The sequence below is a fragment of the Chiloscyllium plagiosum genome, chromosome 5 (genome assembly GCF_004010195.1).
Source record: "Chiloscyllium plagiosum isolate BGI_BamShark_2017 chromosome 5, ASM401019v2, whole genome shotgun sequence".
Lineage (NCBI taxonomy): Eukaryota > Metazoa > Chordata > Chondrichthyes > Orectolobiformes > Hemiscylliidae > Chiloscyllium > Chiloscyllium plagiosum.
The window spans coordinates 115,455,190-115,475,644 of record NC_057714.1 but is presented as its reverse complement, the minus strand read 5'-3'; the positions used below and the strand labels follow the sequence as shown (position 1 = coordinate 115,475,644).

General features: G+C 42.3%; 1 protein-coding gene across 2 annotated transcripts in view; it reads right to left on the bottom strand.

The window, feature by feature from the left end:
- Positions 1 to 20,455, bottom strand: part of plcd1a (phospholipase C, delta 1a) — a 95,173-nt gene that overhangs the window by 69,690 nt on the left and 5,028 nt on the right. The window contains exon 1 of one of the 2 annotated variants that reach the window (XM_043690857.1): positions 14,300 to 14,508. The exons of the other annotated variant lie outside the window; for it this stretch is intronic. Coding sequence (XP_043546792.1) covers positions 14,300 to 14,327 — 28 coding nt within the window. The 5' untranslated portion in view covers positions 14,328 to 14,508. Of the gene's footprint in view, positions 1 to 14,299; positions 14,509 to 20,455 lie in introns of those variants that run through there. 2 annotated transcript variants of the gene reach the window in all.

The window sequence follows — 20,455 nt, the reverse complement described above, 5'->3', positions numbered from 1 at the left end:
AGCTATTCAAATTCCATAGAAGTATTACACTTATTGCAACTCATTTCTTTCTTAACTGCCAACCCAGTTCTCTCTCAGATCAGAGGCAGTTTTAAGATTTTGTTTCAATTCTCTTTCTTGGACTGCTGGCACAAATCACTTTTCAGTGCTGACACCTTGAAACTTGTACATAAACTCCCTCAGCTCGGAGACTTCACAAACTAAAATTCTTTTCGTAGAGGGACTACTCACCTGAACCGAAAACTTGATTCATCAGCTGGGTAAAAAAAAAAGTTCTCCCTTCTCAAGTGAACTTCCAATTCTTCTGAAGTCAAAACACACAATAATGTCTGCAATCTGTTTTTTTTTTAAAAAACCCCCTCCACCCCAAATCTGTCATAAACTCAGTAGTGTAAACATTCCATCAATTAAAACTACTGTTATCCTGACTGAATTGCAGGTTTTCTTGAAAATTATGTATTTAGGTCAATGCTCCAAAAGCCTTTCTGACCTTTAAAAATAAACAATTACTTCTGAACTGAATCAAAAACACATCTTTAAAATCCAAGTTCCAAAAATTATAAACAAATTTTTTTTTAAAAGTTTCTAACACTAGAAGGTATCCCAGGTTGCTTGAGGGATATAACAAACCGATTTAAGAAAAAAAAAGACACCAAGCCAAAAGGTGGGTGACTGTCAGTGTTGCCCGTGGGTGGAGAGATTTGAGGCAGCAATTTCCAGTCAGAATCATGGTCTTCATACACATGACGACCAGATAAGATAAATGATGTGCTTCAAAGAAATCTTACTGGGAAAGAGCAAACTTGTTATTTTGCCACCATAATCAAAAGGTTTAAGTAAGTGCCATTACAGATTATATATGTAGGTTTACTGAAATTATAAGTGCAACTAACTAACTAACATCCTTTAGATAAATGGCTGTAAAAATGAGAGAGAGGTCCCCATCCCGTCACCAAGAGAGGATTAAAGAATGAATGGTATAAACACCAAATAACATAAACTAAAGGATATAAACAGATAACCGCGTGAAAGGACACCAAAAAGGGGGGTGCAATTGCAAAATATTACGACCATGGGAAAATAAACAATCGCAGTTTCACAGGGTACCAAACAGCACACACTTAGTATGATGCAGCTGGCAAACATCCGGGGAGGGGCATAACAGTCAGAGGGGAGATGGCAAGCGCTGATGTCAATGTTGCATGTAACCATTGTAATATGGAACGTTTAAATATCCTGTGCCTTATTGGGAGAGGGGCAGTATCTTGGAGTCTGTTTCCAGTGACCTCTTCCAACCTGTGTGATAAGGAGCATTGAATAAAGATAGATTTATGCTGGACTCTGAACAAAGATTCCTCTTTAAAATCTTCCTACAACAGTGACTAAAAAGTTGGTCAAAGATTGTTTAAGATGCTCTTCAAACAAAGAGTTAGAATTAGAGAGCTCTAGGAAAGGTATTGTCAGATTTAAAGAGTCTAGATTTCTGAATGCTGTATGGTTTGCAGCTATGCCAAGAAAGTGGAGGATGCTTAAGAGTTCACGGTCTAAAGAGTTCAGAATGAGAACTGCAGACAACTACAAGAATAGGTAGACATGATGTCATAGAGAGGTTGCACATGAAGGAGGATTAGAATCGATCATTGAGTTTAGCGCTGATGAGTTACCAGAATCTGGTGGAGATTACATAGAGGTCCACACAGATGACCCAATCTCACATAGCCAATTGTTCATGTTCTGTACCTTCAGTCACCTACAACGTTTATCCTTACATTGAGGCATGATCTGTGCTACAATTAACAAGTCCAGAAGACATTGGAGCAGAATTAGGCTATTCAGCCCATCAAGGCTGATGTTTCCCAATCCTATTCTCCTGTCTTCACCCTGTAACCCTTGAGCCCCTTACTAATCAAGGACCTGTATCTTAAATAAACTCATGCAATGACATGTCCTCCACAGCACTCTGGAAGGCAATGAGTTCCACAGATTCACCACCCTCTGGCTGAAGAAATTTCTCCTCAACTCAGCTCTAAAAGGGTCATCCCTTCACTCTGAGGCTGTGCCCTGGTGTCCTCCTATTAGTGGAAGCATCTGGATAGTGTGGACATGGAGTCATCTTAGCATTCTGTAGGTTTCAATGACACCCCCCCTCACCCTTTCAAACTCCATAGCACAGACTCAGAATACTCAACCACTCCTTGTATAATGAGCCTTTCATCCCCAGGATCATTTATGTAAGCTTCCTCTGGGCCTCCTCCAACGTCAGTACAACCTTCCTCAGGTATGGGGCCTGAAACAATATTCCAAACGTGGTCTGACTATAGCCTTACACTGCTATGGCTGTATGTTGCTGCTCTTGTATTCTAGCCCTCTTGAAATGAATACTGACATTGCATTTGCCTTCCAGAGATATTCGGTCAGATGACTAAAGCTTGGTGAGATAATTTTCCATCTTTTTCTGTCCAGTCATCCCTGTGCACTTTTAAATACTTATCCAATATCCAATTTCTATTTCAACAGAAAGGAACTGCCAAATAAACATGCACATTTACCTGAACTAGTACTTCAAATGCCCTTTTACACTTTAGATTTCCAAAGCCTTCCCTTGTTTAGAAAATAGTCTACACCTCCATTCTTTCCAAAGTGCATAACCTCACACTTTCCCACATTATATTCCGTCTGCCACATCCTTGCCCTACTCTCCTTACTTGTCCAAGTCCTTCTGCAGTCTCCCCACTTCCTCAACAGTATCTGTCTCTCCAGCTATCTTTGCATCAGCTGCAAACTTAATGCTGTCAGTTCCTTCATCCAGATCATTAATGCATAACGTGAACAGTTGTGGCCCCAATATGGACCCCTAGAACTCCACTCGTCACCATTGCCGTTCTGAAAAAAAAAACACCACTTATCTCCACTCTGCCTGTCAGTCAAATCCTCTAAACAATGCAGTCCATTGACATCACAAGCTTTTATCTTATTGAGCAGTCTCCTGTGAGGCACCTCGTCAAATGTGTTCTGTAAATCCAAATAGACTGTGTGCATTGGCTCTTCTTTGTCAAAATAGCTTGTTATCTCCTCAAAAGAATTCGAACAGATTTGTCAGGCATGACCTCCCCTTAAAGCCATGCTGACTCAGCCCCATTTCACCAGGCACTTTCAAGTAGTCTGCAAACTCATCCATAATGGACTCAAATCTTACCAATGACCAAAGTCAGGCTAACCGGCCCATAATTTCTAGCCTTCTGCCTCCGTCCCGAGATGCTGCCTGACTTGCTGCGTTCTTCCAGCCTCCTGCCAGTCTACTCCCTCCCTTCTTAAACAGGGGTGTTAGATTATCCATTTTCCAGTCCTCTGGGACCTTCTTGGACTCCAAAGATCCACACCAATGCCTTTAACTTAAAATAGCCGAAGGCACTTTACAGAAGCATTATAAACATAAGGTGACACTGGGTCACAGAGATATTCGGTCAGATGACTAAAGCTTGGTGAGATAATTTTCCATCTTTTTCTGTCCACAGTCATCCCTGTGCACTTTTAAATACTTATCCAATGTCCAATTTCTATTTCAATAGAAAGGAGTTTCATTTTTCCAAGACACTCAATATATTCATTTCTCACAGCAGGCAGCCACTTAGTGTATCCACCCCATATCTCTCTTGCCACAATATCCTTCTTAAAATGCAGAGTTCAAAACCAGCAGTTCAGTTGGTGTTCATATGAGGTTTCCTCCACTGGTTGGACTGAACACGTTCTGAGGAATTCCTGTAACTTGACCAAGTTATTCTCGATAGGGGTCAAACTGGAATGAATGACAGGAGCATGCATATGAAAACTGAGCCAATGCCTGCAAATAATGCTACTGAAGAGCAACAGCACTGTGTAAAGACTGGGGGGGGGGGGGGGGGGGTCATCCATTCAAGACTGAAGTGAGAAGTATTTTCAGACAATACAGAGTGCCTCTGGGACTCTTCTCGAAAACGTGTTGAAAGCAGAATCCTCAAATATTTTGAAGGCAGGTGTAGATAGATTCTGGATAATCAGTGTTTTGGTTTTGGGGGTGGGGAAAGAGTGCATGGGAGAGAGGAGAGAAAGAGCAATTCAAGTAGGCAGGAATGAGGAGTTATCAGATCAGCCATGATCTTATTGAATGGTGAAAGTGGCAAGAGGGGACTATTCCCGATCCCAATTCATATGCTCCTCTGTAACAGGTACACAAGAATGGATCATGAAGGAAGGTTTGAGGGGTTCTGTGGAGCATATAAAGAAATGCCCCTGGTGGTGGATATGTGTAAGTGCAACCATGAATTCAGTACCACAATGCTAGGTAAAGCAGAGGAGGCAGGGAATGTTAGGAATGGTCAGCCATGTCAATGCTGTGCATCATGTGAGGAGGGCAAAGACATAACTCAGGAGGGCAAGATTCTTTTGTTCTGATCTAAATTGAAGACAAATTCTTTGATTGATAACCTTGACAAATGTGTGACCATTAAGATCTTTAGTCCACACGTTTAACCACTTCTGAGAGGAGGATCAGAACAGAATATTACTAAAACACTGACAGAGACTGCAGAACGTTGCAATGCTGAGGGATCTGGTGACCCTGTCTATGAATCATTAAAGCACGTGGGTAGAACAAATAAGAGGTTTTTACTTTATACAGCAAATTGTTCTCTAATTCCCAACTGATGTCAAGAACAGACAAGAAAATCATGACGAAAGTTCACTGTGATTCAATAATTCAAGTCAGGTGATTTGGTTATGGTCTTAACTTCACTTTCCTCTCTGCCCTATCACTCTCCACATCCCACCCTCACATAACCTTGACTCTCTTATCAAAAAGATGTCTAAACTAGCCTCGAATAAATTCACTGCCCCAACTTCCACTGTTCTTTTGGGTAAAGAATTCCAGCGTGGATGTTCAACAGAGTTTTGTGGAGGGGAGGCTGCATAATACCTCTTTGAAAGTGCAGGGACTGTGAACTGGTAGTTGAGCCAACTGAAAATCAAAATATCAAGGTGGTAAATAGGGGAGTTTGGGGGAGGGGAGAAGAGAGCCATTTGGACATCAAGGTTTGTAAATTTAGGAGTGGAGTGCTGGAGACAGACCAGACAAGGACTGGAAAAGTTGGGAAGCAAGTTCGTGGGAAATAGAAGGATAGTTGTGGACTGGCTTGCAAGTCTGATGGCCACCAGTTTGGGAAACTACATGCAACCAGTAGCCTCAACATTATGGACTTTTGATTTTAATAGTCTTGTTGAGTGGTAAGCTGAGTGTCCTGGAAATTTAAACTAGTGCAGTAACCCATCATTAAAATACCAGCGGGCTGTGATTATGTTGGAGTCCAACTTAATCCTAGAGATCAGTACTGTTTGTTTTTTGCCTCTATTGCTGGTTGGAACAGCTCTCATTTGAAATAAGAGCTCACATCTGTAGATACATTGCAAAGCCTACATAACCTAGTCAGTAACAATTGGGCAATGTGATAACATTACACAAAAATACATAACAATTAAAACAAAGAGAAGCCATTCATTCCGTGCAGTTTGCGTTTCTGTACACTCTCCATGGGAGCAAATAGTCTATAATCACATGCATCCACCCAGTTCCCTTGTCACCTTCACTCAAATATCCAATCCCATCCTCAACAGTGAGGAGGTTGCTGCCTCAAAATTTAACCCTGGAGTGAAACCACAGTCTCATGTGTGTACTTGAAGAAATTGTAATCTGCATTGTTCAGAGGAAATATCCAGTTTCCTACTCTCCCTTTGTATTAGTATGAAGGCAGCAGACCAAGTTGTGCTGCACTCTTTCGAAGGCATCAAAAATCCTACTTACAGCGTGGAGTCCAAAGACAAAATTTAATATTCACTCCCACAGTGAGGGTTGGTGGAAGTGGGGATCCCGCAATCTTCTTACCTCCATCCCAATTAATTCAGTGTTGGGACAGCATGTGGAGAACCTTCCCACCTTAGGCCAACTGGAGTTTAAGTGACAATATCATTTAAGGACCTCATATCACCAGCATGTTGCTTGCAGGGTCAAAGGCAGTTCATGCTTACTTGAGGGACATGCATCAGGACTGGGGTGTTGCTGAACACCAGTCTATTGCTTACTCCATTTGCTCATCCACACCGCCCCCCCCGCCCCCAACTTGACCCCTTTCCTCACTTTCCCCTACTTCTCTAGCGTTGTTAATTCCTCAAAGATTGGAGGTTTACCAAACATGATCGTTGCTCTACAAATCAACATTAGTTATTTCTAACATTTTAATCTTGATGCAAATAGATGATCATTTCACCCTTTAAAATATCTTAATATTTTCCCCACTTAGAATTATCAAAATTAGCTCCTGTTTTAAGAAAAAAATTACCATACTTTCGGCTTTTAAAAGAATATTTCACTGGAGTGTTCGAATCATGTGAGTCAAAATTCTTTATCCACTTCATCTTACATAGCTCACTCATCTTTCTGAAAATCTCTCATTCAGATATCTTAATTTTTGCGCTGACATTTTCCTCCTTGGTGGTTAGATCTGGAACTTCATGACAAACTACATTCCTGGCCATATTTGGCTCAAATGAGAACCTTTCTCTAACTCAAAGTCTCTGTTTTTGCCAGTTTACCCATTTTCTGATTGGGTAAGGAGTCCTGCTCACCTTTTCAGTGGTTCTGTTTTCTTCCCCCTCCATGTTTCATCCAAATATTCCAGAATAATAATGTTGGTATTCCTATTTTTCTCTAATCAAACTGCTGATTTTCTCTTCTATTTTCTTTCTACAATATGGAGATTGGGAATACATTCCTAATCACATCACAAGTCATATTAAAGTTCTGACCTCCCACCATATTAAATCATTTACATCAAGCCCTTCTATTGAAGATATCCCTCACTGTAGTTGTGCCATCTCCTTGTTAATCTTTTCTATTCCTCTCAAATACACCATAATCTGGATTTATTTTCCTTTAACATTAAACCTAGATACTCCAAGATCATTACTTCTGATGGTTCCACTGGACTGGTGTCAATCTACCTGACAGTAACTATCAATTCCACTAAACATCTGGTGTCAGATGTTTGATTACTGATTAGATGGAAAACTAACTTCAGTTGCTTCTATGCTAAAGCTAAACTGACCACTACATGACCTACAGAGGGGTTGATTAGTTCAGTTGGCTGGGCAGGTGGTGATGCAGAATGATACTAATAGCATGGGATCCTGTACCAGCTGAGGTTACTATTAAGGTTCCACTTTCTCGACTGCTCCTTTTGCTTGAGGTGTGGGGACCCTCAGGTTAATCCACCAGCCTCTAATGACAACACAGCCCTATGGTTCACTGGGTTTATGGCTGCTTAACCTTTACCTGAACTGAAAGTGCAAATCTTGTTGTCTACTCTGCACCTCATTTACAAGCCTCACCAAGCTATTCAAATTCTGCATGGGAGATTTGATCTGTCCTGGAATGTTACCAAAACAAAACTGATATCACTCCAGACATGTTCAGCCAAATATTCACCTCCAATAGATATTCAAGGAGACTCTCTGGAATACGCTGAGCACTTTCTAGACTTTGACAGCGACCTAAATCAAAAGGTCACCATTGATGAAGTCAGCAGCAATAAATCAGCCTGCTTACAAACTACTCCAGCAAGCGTTTGACCACAAAAATCAAAAGTCCTAGTGTTCACATTGCCACAGTCCTGAAATGCAGTGAAACGTTGGCTGTGTGTCACTGAAGGTACAAGAGAAATTTCAATAGCAATGCCTTTGCAGCAAGTTTCAAGTTCAATGGTGATGACCATTGACCAAATGCTCGCGTCCTTCTTAAAGAACCTCCAAAAGCACTCGGAAAATTCCTGCTTGACCAATCACGATGGACTGAACATTGTGTCCAGATAACATAGAAACATTTCCCCCTGCCAGGTCCTGTTTTTCCTCACTCTCAAATGCCCAGTGCTCAGGGAAGAAGAAATATGTTTTAAAGACATTCTGAAGCTCTCTTTGAAGCCTGACAGCATTGACATTAATTACTGGAAACAGCTTGTTCCCAAGATTTAAGATGGCGACAACCTGTACATTAAGCTGCATCACAGAATCCAAATGGCTTAGTGATAAAATCAAAAGTCACATGACACCAGGTTATAGTCCAACAGGTTTATTTGAAATGACAAGCAGCACTCTGAAAGCTTCTGAATTTAAATAAATTTGTTGGAATATAACCTGGTGTTGCGTGACTTCTGACTTTGTCCAGCCCAGTCCAATACCAGCATCTCCACATTTTATTGAGAAGGCAAAGCAATAGCAGGGAAGAAAACAAATCCTGCACTCCGGAACCCACTATTATGCGTCATGTACCCAAAAGATCGACAAATCAAGAATGGGCCAATCATATTAAAGACCATAGAAGAAATATGTGCCTGAGTGGACTTATCATTGAATTGAGGGACAGTTAATTAAGATTTGCTCCATTCACTACCCACACACTCTCTGTATTGTAATAAATGAATTTAAGTTTGGCATTTTCCTTTAATGCTGCTCCTTCTCCCATGGATTTTGCTTTGTGCTCACCTACAGTGTTGTAAGGTTTTCTTTTAAAACTTATAAAGTCCAGCTGACTATATTTCTCTGCTCTAAGTTCCTCTTACAAAGTTTGTTTCTGTCGAAAAGGGTGGTGCTGGAAAAGCACAGCAGGTCAGGCAGCATTTGAGGAGCAGTAGAATTGACATTTCAGGCATAAGCCTTTCATCAGGAAGGTTTTTCTACAGGAATATTAGCCACATCAGTATCTTCCTTCTCCATTAGCTCATTTTATTTGGCTGCATTTTGCCTTCCATCTACTATGGGCGGCATGGTGACTCAGTGGTTAGCACTGCTGCCTCACAGCATCAGGGTCCCAGGTTTGATTCCAGCCTCAGGCGACTGTCTGTGTGGAGTTTGCACATTCTCTGCGTGGGATTCCTCTGGGTGCTCCAATTTCCTCCCACACTTCAAAGATGTGCAGGTTAGATGAATTGGCCATGCTAAATTGCCCGTAGTGTTAGGTGCATTAGTCAGAGGGAAGTGGGTCTGGAATGGGTTCCTCTTCGGAGAGTCAGTGTGGACTGGTTGGGCCAAAGGGCCTGTTTCCACACTGTACAGAATCTAATCTATTCACTTTCCCCTAGTTTAAACTTCTCAGTCTCTTAAATAAATGACTTACAATTGCGTTGGTATCCTCCCTGTTGATGCAACCCATTCTTGTGGTTTGGCTCCAGTTATCCCAGAACCGGTCCTAACACTCAAGGCACAATTCTTTCTCTCCATCTAAATCCTTAAACCATGTTTTTCCTATTCTGAATGGATGCTGGAGATACTTGTAAAGTCATGACCCTAAATGTGACGCATCTCCTAAATTAATGAGTCATAGAGCTGTCTAGCATGGAAACAGACCATTAGTGGGCAGCACGGTGGCACAGTGGTTAGCACTGCTGCCTCACAGCGCCGGAGACCCGGGTTCAATTCCCGCCTCAGGCAACTAACTGTGTGGAGTTTGCACATTCTCCCCAGGTCTGCGTGGGTTTCCTCCGGGTGCTCCGGTTTCCTCCCACAGTCCAAAGATGTGCGGGTCAGGTGAATTGGCCAGGCTAAATTGCCCGTAGTGTTAGGTAAGGGGTAAATGTTGTGGACTTGTTGGGTCGAAGGGCCTGTTTCCACACTGTAATGTAATCTAATCTAATCTAATTTAATCCAACTCAACCCAGATATCCTAAATTAATCTAGTCCCATTTGCCAGCATTTGGCCAATATCCCTCATAAACCTTTACTATTCATATAGCCATCCAGTTGCCTTCTAAATGTTGTAATTGTATCAGCCTCCGTCCACATACGCACCACCTTCTGCGTGAAAAAGTTGCCCCTCAGGTCCCTTTTAATTCTTTCCCCCCTCACTTTAAATCTATGCCCTCTGGTTTTGGAACCTGTGGCATTCCTTATTTTTGACATCCTACATGGATAGCTATAAGGGGATACTCTCCTCATTTCAGTCTTTCCAGTCCATTTGATATTTGTCTCAAACCTAGATACCCCTTGCAGCAAGTGGCACACAGGGGCAGGATGCTCCATGGGGCAGTGAAACCTAAAGAGAAGAAGGAGTGACATTTTCTTTCCTCATCTACCACTGCACTTCATCTTTCAGGTGTACTTTTGGAAGGTTGCAAATGTATTGGAGAGAGAGTGTAGAGAGGATTATGAGGATAATGAGGATAATGTGAGGACTGCAGATGCTGGAGATCAGAGCTGAAAATATGTTGCTGGAAAAGCGCAGCAGGTCAGGCAGCATCCAAGGAACAGGAGAATCGACGTTTCAGGCACAAGATTCCTGAAGAAGGGCTTGTGCCTAAAACGTCGATTCTCCTGTTCCTTGGATGCTGCCTGACCTGCTGCGCTTTTCCAACAACATATTTTCAACCCAGGATTATGAGGATTCCAAGAATTAAGAACTTCAATTATGAAGAAAGATTGGAGAAGTTAGGACTGCTCTCCTAGGAGAGGAGAAGGCAGAGAGCAGATTTGAAAATGATTTTGAAAATCATGAGGGGTTTGTCCGAAAAGAAAATTTCTTCCCACTTGTGAAAGAATCGCGAGAATGAGGAGGTATGGATTTAAGGAAATTGGCAAAAACAATCAGAACAAACTTCTTCAGTGGGACTAGTGCCCTCGCAAATGGAATAGCTCCGGCTGTAGGGAGGGTTTTAAACTAAGTGGGGTGGGTAAGAAAAAAGTAGTTTCTGGATATATAAGCCTCCAAAACAGAGATATCAGCATTGTGGGGCAGTTATTTAGATAACGATATCAGAATGTGACAGCAAGGGACAAAGATATTTAAAGCAGCATATAGAGTCGAAGGGGAATGAAAATAGTAAAAAGGCATAATTAAATGGCTCTTTTTAAAATGCATGTAATATTCAGAATAAAGTAAATGAATGCCAAAGGCATTAATGGGTATGACCAGGGTTCAGCACTGGGGCCACATTATTTACAATAACTATTAAGGCCGTGGATGATGGAAGTGAATCTACTATTGCCTAAAATGCAGATAACAAAAATAGAAGCAAGTGGTAAGGGATGTCAGAGTCTACAGAGGGACACAGACACGTTGTGTGAATGGGAAACTTCGGCATATGGAACATGTAAAAGTGAGGTCAGGCATTTTGGCAGGATTGGAATATTATTTAAACAGTGAAAGATGCTGAAAACTACAGTCCAGAGGGATTTGGGAGTTCTCATCCATGAATCTCAAAACGCTGGCATACAAATTCAGTGAGTAATGGGGGAAGGATTGATGGCCTTTATTTCAAAAATGAAATGAAGTGTAAAATTAGGAAGACAAATTGCTGGAAAAGCACAGCAAGTCTGGTAGCATCTGTGAAGAGAAAGCAGAATGAATGTTTCAGGTCCAATGACCCTTCTTAGAAACACTGCTGTCTCTTCACAGATGCGGCTCAACCTGCTGTTATTTTTGTTCAGCAATTTCTGTTGTTTCTGATTTATCATCCACAGTTTTTTTTTTAAATTTAAAGTTAAGGTGGCCTTTTTAAAACTAATCAAGGCATGAGTCAGACTACAGCTGGAATACTGTGTAGTGTTTTGGTCCCCTTGTCCAAGGGGAGATAACTGGCACTGGAGACAGTCCAGAGAAGATTCATTAGATCAATCCCAGGCATGGAGGGGTTCTCTTATGTAGGAAGAGTTGAGCATGTTAGCCTTACAGGTTTTGTTTTATTTCATTCATTTGTGGGATGTGGGTATGACTGACTGGGCCAGCATTTATTGCCCATCCCAAGTTGCCTTTGAGAAGGTGATGGTGAGCTACCTTCTTGAACCATTCAGTCCACCTGCTGTGGGTAGACCCACCTTGCTATTAGGAAGGGAATTCCATGATTTTGACCCAGGCAGAATGATATATTTCCAAGTCAGATTGGTGAATGGCTCCGAGGGAACTTGAAGGTGGTGGTCTTCCCATGTATCTACTATCAGGATGAAGTGGTTGTGGGTTTCGAAGGTGCTGTATGAGGATCTTTGGTGAAACTCACTGAAGTTTAGAAGAATGAGACACCTTATTGAAACACAAGATTCTTAGAGTCTTGACAGGTGCTGAGACAATTGTTCACTTGTGAAAGAGTCTAAGACTGGCAGACATTATCTCAGGGTAACAGTCTTATGCCTCTCCCTTATGGGAGAGGCAAGGGAGGATTTCTGAGGGTGATGAATCTGTAGAATTAATTACTTCGGAGGGTGGCAAGCTGAAGTAAGGCAATTGTAGGTTGAGGAGGATAGCCAGGAAAGTAGTTAAGGATTATTAGAACAGCCACCATCTCAATGAGCAGCTGAGCAGCCTTGATGACGCAATTGGTTTACCTCTACACCTACAGCAAATGGTCTTCATTCAGCAAGTGGTTAGGGTGTGGAATGCACTGCCTGCCAGTATGGTGGAGGCAAGTTTAATTGAAGCATTCAAAAATATTTTAGACTTATTAAGTCTTAGGAAGAATGCAGAGAGTCCCAGGAACGAGGAGACAACAGGAACACGGCACCAAGGAGCAAGTTACTGTAGATGCTGCAATCTGTATGAAAACAAAATAAATGCTGGAAATCATAGCAGGTCAGGCAGCATCCATGTCGAGATAGCAAACTAACATTGAGTTTTGATTACTCTTCTTCATGGTACTAAGTAAACTGCTCATTTAGAAAGGGCTGGTGCAGATACAATGGGTTTAATAGCCTCATCTTGCTCAGCAACAATATTGAGTTTTCAAGTCCACGCTGTTACGTGCTGCCACCTGCAGTTCTGTGAATGTTTTGCAGATCAGGTATAGAATATACACATTCTTGCTCATTCGTGTTCCTGTATTATACCAGACATGCATTAAGATTGTTGTGGTGCAATGCTAGTGTCCCAACTTCTGAGCCAGGACAGCTGGGTTCATTCCCGACCTGCTCGAGAGGTGTACAATAACATCTCTGAACAGATTGGTTTGAAAATATCTGCAAGAAATGCATTGTTTACCTAGACATGTTGATGATTGAACACAAATTATAAAAGGGAGGTCACACCGCTAGAGTTGTCTGGAAGAAAATGATTGAACACCAACAAGTACACACCCCAGCAACTAGCTGGACCAGTTCTGACTTTTTCAAAGATGTGCCAACTAGTCCTCTGCAGCTCTCCCGCCACAGTACTTATGAACCAGATGCAGAAACATAACCGGTACATGCTGGTTCTAAATTAACCAGCTGGACAATCAGAATATATCTTTGAAAGAATTGTATTAAGGAGAATGTAAAAGTCAATATACACACACAACTCTTTGAAGTGGCAGCACAGATATGATGGGCAAATTGACTCCTCCTTTGTTTTTAAGAGTCATGGAGTGAACAGCACTCCAAATCCAATCTGCATTCCCTTCATTCCAGCACAAGACGACATCTGATAAATACAGCAAAAAACAAGGTTTTTCCCCTGGGGTGTGGGGGAGGGGTAGGTGATTGGACTCTCATGACAGGAAGCTTGTGATCTCTCCCATCACAGTGAGGGAGAATGGGAAAAGAAAATTTACAAAAAAAAAAGCCAAAATACTGACCAGGCGTTCAATGAAAGGGACGACACATTGTAAAACACAGGCGCGCAGAGCGAAGCAGAATCCTAGTACACGGAATGTCCCAACATTATCCCTGAAACTAGCTGAGTGTGCCAAACAGTGGAACTGCACATTAACCAAGCTTTCACCAAGTCTCTACTGCACTGATGAGAAACACTGGTATCCTGACACCCCTCCAAGCACACCGCATTTCCACGCTGTGAAAGAGAGTAGAGCGACTTTAAAAACAAACCATTCACGGGACATGGGGCTTTGCTGGCTGGGACCAGCACTTGCCCATCTCCTGTTGCCCTGGAGAAGGCAACGGGGAGCCGCGTTCTTGAACCGCCACAGTCCATTCGGCCCTGATCATAGGATCTTTTTACCTGGGACATGCATGTCAACTTCGGGGTGGGGAAATGAGAGAGAAAGCACCATATCTGGGTTGGGCTCCAACTGACAGTGAGATAACATACTTCACACAACATGCCCCAGAGGGAAAAAAAAACTAATAATTCAGCTTGTAGGTACAGAAAATATCAATGATTTTACTAGGCTTGTTATCGTTGGAATATTCCACGCTGTTTCCATTGAACTGATAAATTTTAAACCAAAAAGCTCACCATTATTGTCCCACCAACCCAGCCCCTGCGTTCATTTAAGTACTTTTGTTAAAAAAAACCTACCACTCTCCACTCCATTGCAGTCCTGCATCTCGGATCCCTCTCGCCAGACTAAGTGTGATTTTGAAAAGATATATCAACAGAACAGGAATCCACTCTGAAAATGTGCGGGTTTGAAGTTTTCCCAAGTGCCAGCGATGGGAAGAGAAGACCAACCGTGCTTTTGCAAAGCCTGCAAACACACACACAGCCTCTCACTCACTGCCAGCGTTGTACCTTGTGATGGAGAGTCAGCCCGCCCCTCCTGGCCGCTCGGCCCCTCCTCGCCTGTCTATCACCCACTCACCACGTTCTAAAAGGCACTACACCTGCCCCTGCCCTGTACCTTTCAAAGACAGCGGGAGAACAGATTAAACATAGAAGCAGAATTGCACCAACTGTTTAAAATGAAGTGTAAGGAATATTTACTTGGCCGTGCAAAGGTCTGTCCTTTAGCCCAGAGGCGAACCCGGCGAGCGGCGAAATAAGATTTCATTGTGATTAATCCAACATCGTCTGTCTTCTCAATGCCTATTGTCAGCTAGGATATTAACAATGCACAATTTAACAGCAGAGTAGGACAGTAAAAATATTGCGGACACTGTCAATAACTTGTGTATTTTTTTCACCACCGAAGGGATGTGGGTATCTCTGTCCATTCTTATTTGCACCCGGGAAGGTGGTGAGCTATCTGCTCACTCCCCTTCAGTCCTGAGGTGTTCCAGACAGTCAGTTCCTGCGATAGTGAAAGATAGGGCGACATAGTTCCAAGGCTGAATGTGATGGAACCCCGTGGTTCTATCCAAACCCTGACAATTCACAGGACTCGCTGCAAGAGCATGGTTCAGTGGAAATATTCTCAACGTTAAAGATACCTTTCTGAAGTGAGAAGTAATGGTTGCACCACCTTTGCTTTTTACAAAGCTGTATCTGGGTCCAGACCACTATTTCTCATTCAAGCTAATCTGAACACCCTCAACCCAACTGGGAAATATAAGGGCATCCTGTCTGGAAAGAGCGTGTAGAGACGCAAGTCGGGGCGATTGGGCCTGTGGGTTTGAGAGGCTGCATGAGGCCCTCTCCTGGGTGGAGTCCAGAGAAGGATAACTGCTCAGGGGTGAAATGAGGGAGGGCCTTCACACAAGGAATATTGGGATCTGGAACTCAGCCTCTGTGGGTCTCTGGAGAGCTGTCAGCCTGGACAGTGCTGGATTTTCTGTGGCAGTCGGAGTTGCTCTTGGTACAAGGACGCGTAGGAAAGATGGATCAATGAAGCGGGATGTCAGATCAACTGTTATCGAGGGAGGCAATCCCAGAACTTTATCGCCTTCCGCCCACTTGGATCCCGTCGATTTTAGACCTTTGGCCACACGTTAAAAAAAACCCTCATTTAAACGAATTGGGAACGTAATAAGTTTTTGTGCATTTTATACAAAACCAAACGTAAATTATAACTTGTATTCAGAAACAAAAAGTTTTATGTTCTAAATATTAATACTATAACTAATTATTTGGTACATATACTTTTCGGGATGTACTAATTGATATCCCATTAGCCATCATTTGGGATTTGAACCTGCATCCCCTGAGAATTAGCCTGGAAAGGCGTGGATTACTCGCACCAGTAATATTACCATTACTCCAACAACAACTAAGCTGGAATATGGGACAAGATCTGGTAGAAAGCTTAAACCAGATTTAAAAGGGAAACTCAGGAGAATCAACTCTAGGAGTGAGTGAAAATATCAAGACAGAAGGGAACAGCCTCATCGCGGCCCCCGAGAACCACAATCTTCCCAAACCCTAACAAACAACCACTTCTTTAAAAATAAACTCTGAACGGTGAAAACAATCGCCATCCGGAACAATGAACCCCAATAGACCCTAACCCCAATCTCCCACTGTCCGTGTGGTGACCCTTGATCGGGCTGTACAAATTCCGTTACATGGTTACAAGGGGGAGTTTTATATCTGTCCATTGTCAAGCCCCTCAATTGTCAACCACTTCAGGGTATTCTGGATCTACAATTTTGCATCTTTGATGAATCCCCGGTGATTCTGCCTGACTGCATTGAAAATCCAACCACCTCGCCGCTAACATAGTCTGCAGGAAAAGGTACCTCACCGCTGCAAAAGCTCCACCTATAACACCCCTGTCTTCTAACTGCCATGGAACGTATCCCTTTTTTAAAAAAAACCCCACAATAATCGGAACCATTGTTCGAGACCCGAGTTCAGTAATCCAGTGATCGGTAAGTAGTCACTTTAACGCCCCTTTTACTCATTCCCCTACAGTATGACTGTTTCCACACCACGTCTCTCCAGGATCACACCCAGTTTCATTCCTTCCCCATTACTGTATTTATGACATCTCATTCCATGATATCTGATCCTGCTCCTTCCCCTTAATTCCATTCAGACTCTGAGTAGGTAGACTTGCAGATTCTTACAGAGTGCAAGAAATGGTACATACACGGGACCATATAGCCTAGTGGTATTATAACTGGATCATTAATCCAACATCTTCGTAATGTTCTGGGGTCCAGGATTGAATCCTGCCATAGCAGATGGAGGAATTAAATTCAATAAAAAAAAATTGGAATTACGAGTCTAATAGAGTCAATAAGCTGTACAGCATGGAAACTGGCCCTTTTGTTCAACTCGTCCATGTCAACCAGATATCCAAATCTGATTGAGTCCCATTTGGCCCATATCCCTCTAAACCCTTCCTATTCATATACCCATCCAGGTCCCTTTTAAATGTTGTAATTGTACCAGCCTCCACCACTTCTTCTGGCAGCTCATTCCATATATGCACCACCCTCTGTGTAAAAAAGGTCCCTTTTAAATCTTTCCCCTGTCACCTTAAACCTATGCACTCTAGTTTTGGACTCCCCTACCATGGGGAAAAGAGCTTAGCTATTCACTCTGTGTATGCCCCTCATGATTTATAAACATTCGTAAGGTCACCCCTCAGCCTCTGCTGCTCCCTACAGCTCAAATCCTCCAACCCTGGCAACATCCTTGTAAGTCTTTTCTGAACCCTTTCAAGTTTCACAACATCTTTCCTGTAGCAGGAGACCAGAATTGAATGTAGTATTCCAAAAGTGGCCTAACCAATGGCCTGTACATCCGCAACATGACCTTCTAAGTCCCATGCTCAAGGCACTGACCCATAAAGGCAAACATATCAAATGCTTTCTTCGCTGTCCTTGAAAGTAGAATTTCCATTTCTACTGTCAAAGAACAATGAACCTACACTCCAAGGTCTCTTTGTTTAGCAACATTCCCAGGATCTGACCATTAAGTTTTTAAGCCCTATCCTGATTTGCCTTTCCAAAATGCAGCACCTCATATTCATCTACAGTAAACTTGACGGCCATTAATCATTGTCGGGGGAAAAACTCATCTGGTTCACTGATATCCTTGAGGGAAGGAAACTACCATCCTTACCTGGTCTGGCCGACATGTGACGTCAGACCCAGAGCAATAGGGTTGACTCTTAACTGCCTCATGGGCAATAAATGCTGACATAGCCAGTGATACCCTCATCCTGTGAATGAATTTGAAAAATATACTAGCCTAGGAACTACATCTTTCAAATTCCCCTTAAATTCCTTTCTACATCATGTTTACAGAGATGTTTACTTCAAATATTTTAAAAGTGTCTAATTAACATAGTACACAGAAGAATATCAAATGTATTGTTACAAGAATACCAAGCACATACATTAAATGCTCGTAGTTGCTGTCATATGCATACAATGAGTTGCTGTACATTAATACCACAAGAATGTTATGAGTTGCTCTACATTTGACTCATGTTATGCAGTTGTATGTTAACATAATAAATAGTCGTATCCGGGTGACTGTATTTTTCAAAGCAACCATTGAAGTAGACACAGATGTAATATGCAGGGCTTTTTGATAATTCACAGAGCTATAGAGATCTACAGGACAGTAAAGAACTCTATGGCCCATCATGTCCTCACAAGTCAAAAACAACTACCTAGTTATTCTAATCCCATTTTCCAGTAGTTGGCCCATAGCCTTGTATGCCATGTCATTACAAGTTCACATCTAAATAATTCTTAACACTTTCTTAAGTGTTTCAACCTCCAGCACTCCCACAGACAGTGAATTTCAGATTCTTATATCTTCTTGGTGAAAAACCTTTCCTCATATTGTCTCCCAACTTTCTGCCCTTCCCTTAAATTATGCCCCTCCATCGAGGGGGAAATGTTCTTCCTGTCAACCTGATCTTTGCCTCTCATAATTGTATACATTACAATCGTGTCCCTTCTCAGTATCTCTGCTCTAAGGAAAACAACCCCAATCTGTCCAATCTCTCTTCATAAGTGAAACTCTCCATCCCGCAATGTACTGCTGGGATCTTCCCTGCACTTGAACAGTGCTGACACATCCCTCCCATCATGTGGATGGCGCTTAGATTTAGGTTTCACAGTCAGGATAAGATACTAACAATATAGCTGATTGAAGAAAAATGTGATTTGCATATTTAAATATGCTATGAAGAATAAAATAAAGGTTATTTGACTGAGACTGTTGGCACAAAATGAAACAGCACAATTCTGAAATTTGAAGAAAATATTGCAACTCTAAAGTTGGGATTGTTCAGAATACATCACCAAAAATGTAAGGGATACAAAAGCAATACTTTGCTTTTTGGTAATGCTGTCTGAGGGACAAATATTGATCATACAGGCATCATGAATAACTCTTTTGTTGTTCCTTGGAATTGTGCTTTGGAACTTTTCAATCCACCTTTGGAAGTTTAAACTCTCATCCAAAAGAGGACACCGCCAACCATCAAGAACTAAACCTAAATCTTCAAACTGCAACTTGAACACACAACCACACTACTAACAGGCAAGAGCATTATCAACTGAGTCAAGTGTGATAAGAGATTATTAGAAATGCACATTTAGATTTGTTCAGGTCTGCTTTTAAACAACCCTGGCAGTAATGTAGCCTGTGTGAGCTTTAGCAAAACATTGTCCAATACAACCTTGTCCTTTAATTGAGTTGAGTGATGTCCATGTTACGATGTGCTATGATGGGCTGAATGGCTTGCTCTGGTTCAGAGTTTATAGTTCATCTAATTTGTTTTGTTATGGACTCAGCCAAGCACTATTTGTCTGGTTATGTTATTGTTAGTTTGGAGAGTTTTACACATTAGGCTAGACATTTGTTCGAAATTGAGTCCATTTTCAGCTGTAAATGGGCACAAGTGTAACCTGTTTAGATGCTGGATAACTTGCTTCAGTATGTTTGGATGTTTGTTCCATGAACAAATTCACTAAAATCCAAAACAAGCGATAGGCCGCAGGAATGTATAAATTAACAACCTGCCTCTTAAAGGATCCCTCAATCCTCAATGTGAAGAAAGCAGACATTGAGACTAACCCAACTAAATATCTTCAGCAATCTTCTTTTGTATTCTTTCGTGAAATATGGACAATATTGTTAATTGACCAGAATTTGACTACCCTTGACCAAAACCCTCCTTAGGCACTACTCTTCCTGGACTAATTTCTTAATAAATATTTCCTTTAGGCTGCTTATTTCATGTTTATCAAAGAACTTTGATACTGCAGTGAATGGAATGATGTCAGCCAGGTGGACCTCATAGAATCGGAGTTGCCTGATTGGGGCTGTTAACCTGGTCCAATCAGGGAGCCTCGGCTGACAGGGATAACCAGGACTGTAGGGGACAGGCTGCCCTAGAGGTGGTTGAAAGGTGTGCCAGGATAGCCCACTGGCTGGATTAGATTTTTTTAGATTAGATTAGATTACATTACAGTGTGGAAACAGGCCCTTCGGCCCAACAAGTCCACACCGATCTGCCGAAGCGTAACCCATACATTTACTCCTTACCTAACACTACGGGCAATTTAGCATGGCCAATTCACCTGACCTGCACATCCTTTGGACTGTGGGAGGAAACCGGAGCACCAGGAGGAAACCCACGCAGACACGGGGAGAACGTGCAAACTCCACACAGTCAGTCGCCTGAGGCAGGAATTGAACCCGGGTATCTGGCGCTGTGAGGCAGCAGTGCTAACCACTGTGCCTCCCACAAAGGATGGCGCATCGGGGTGGGTGAGAGCCCAATGATATGTAGGGGCAGACCGAGAGCCAGAAGGCGGGTAGCCGTCC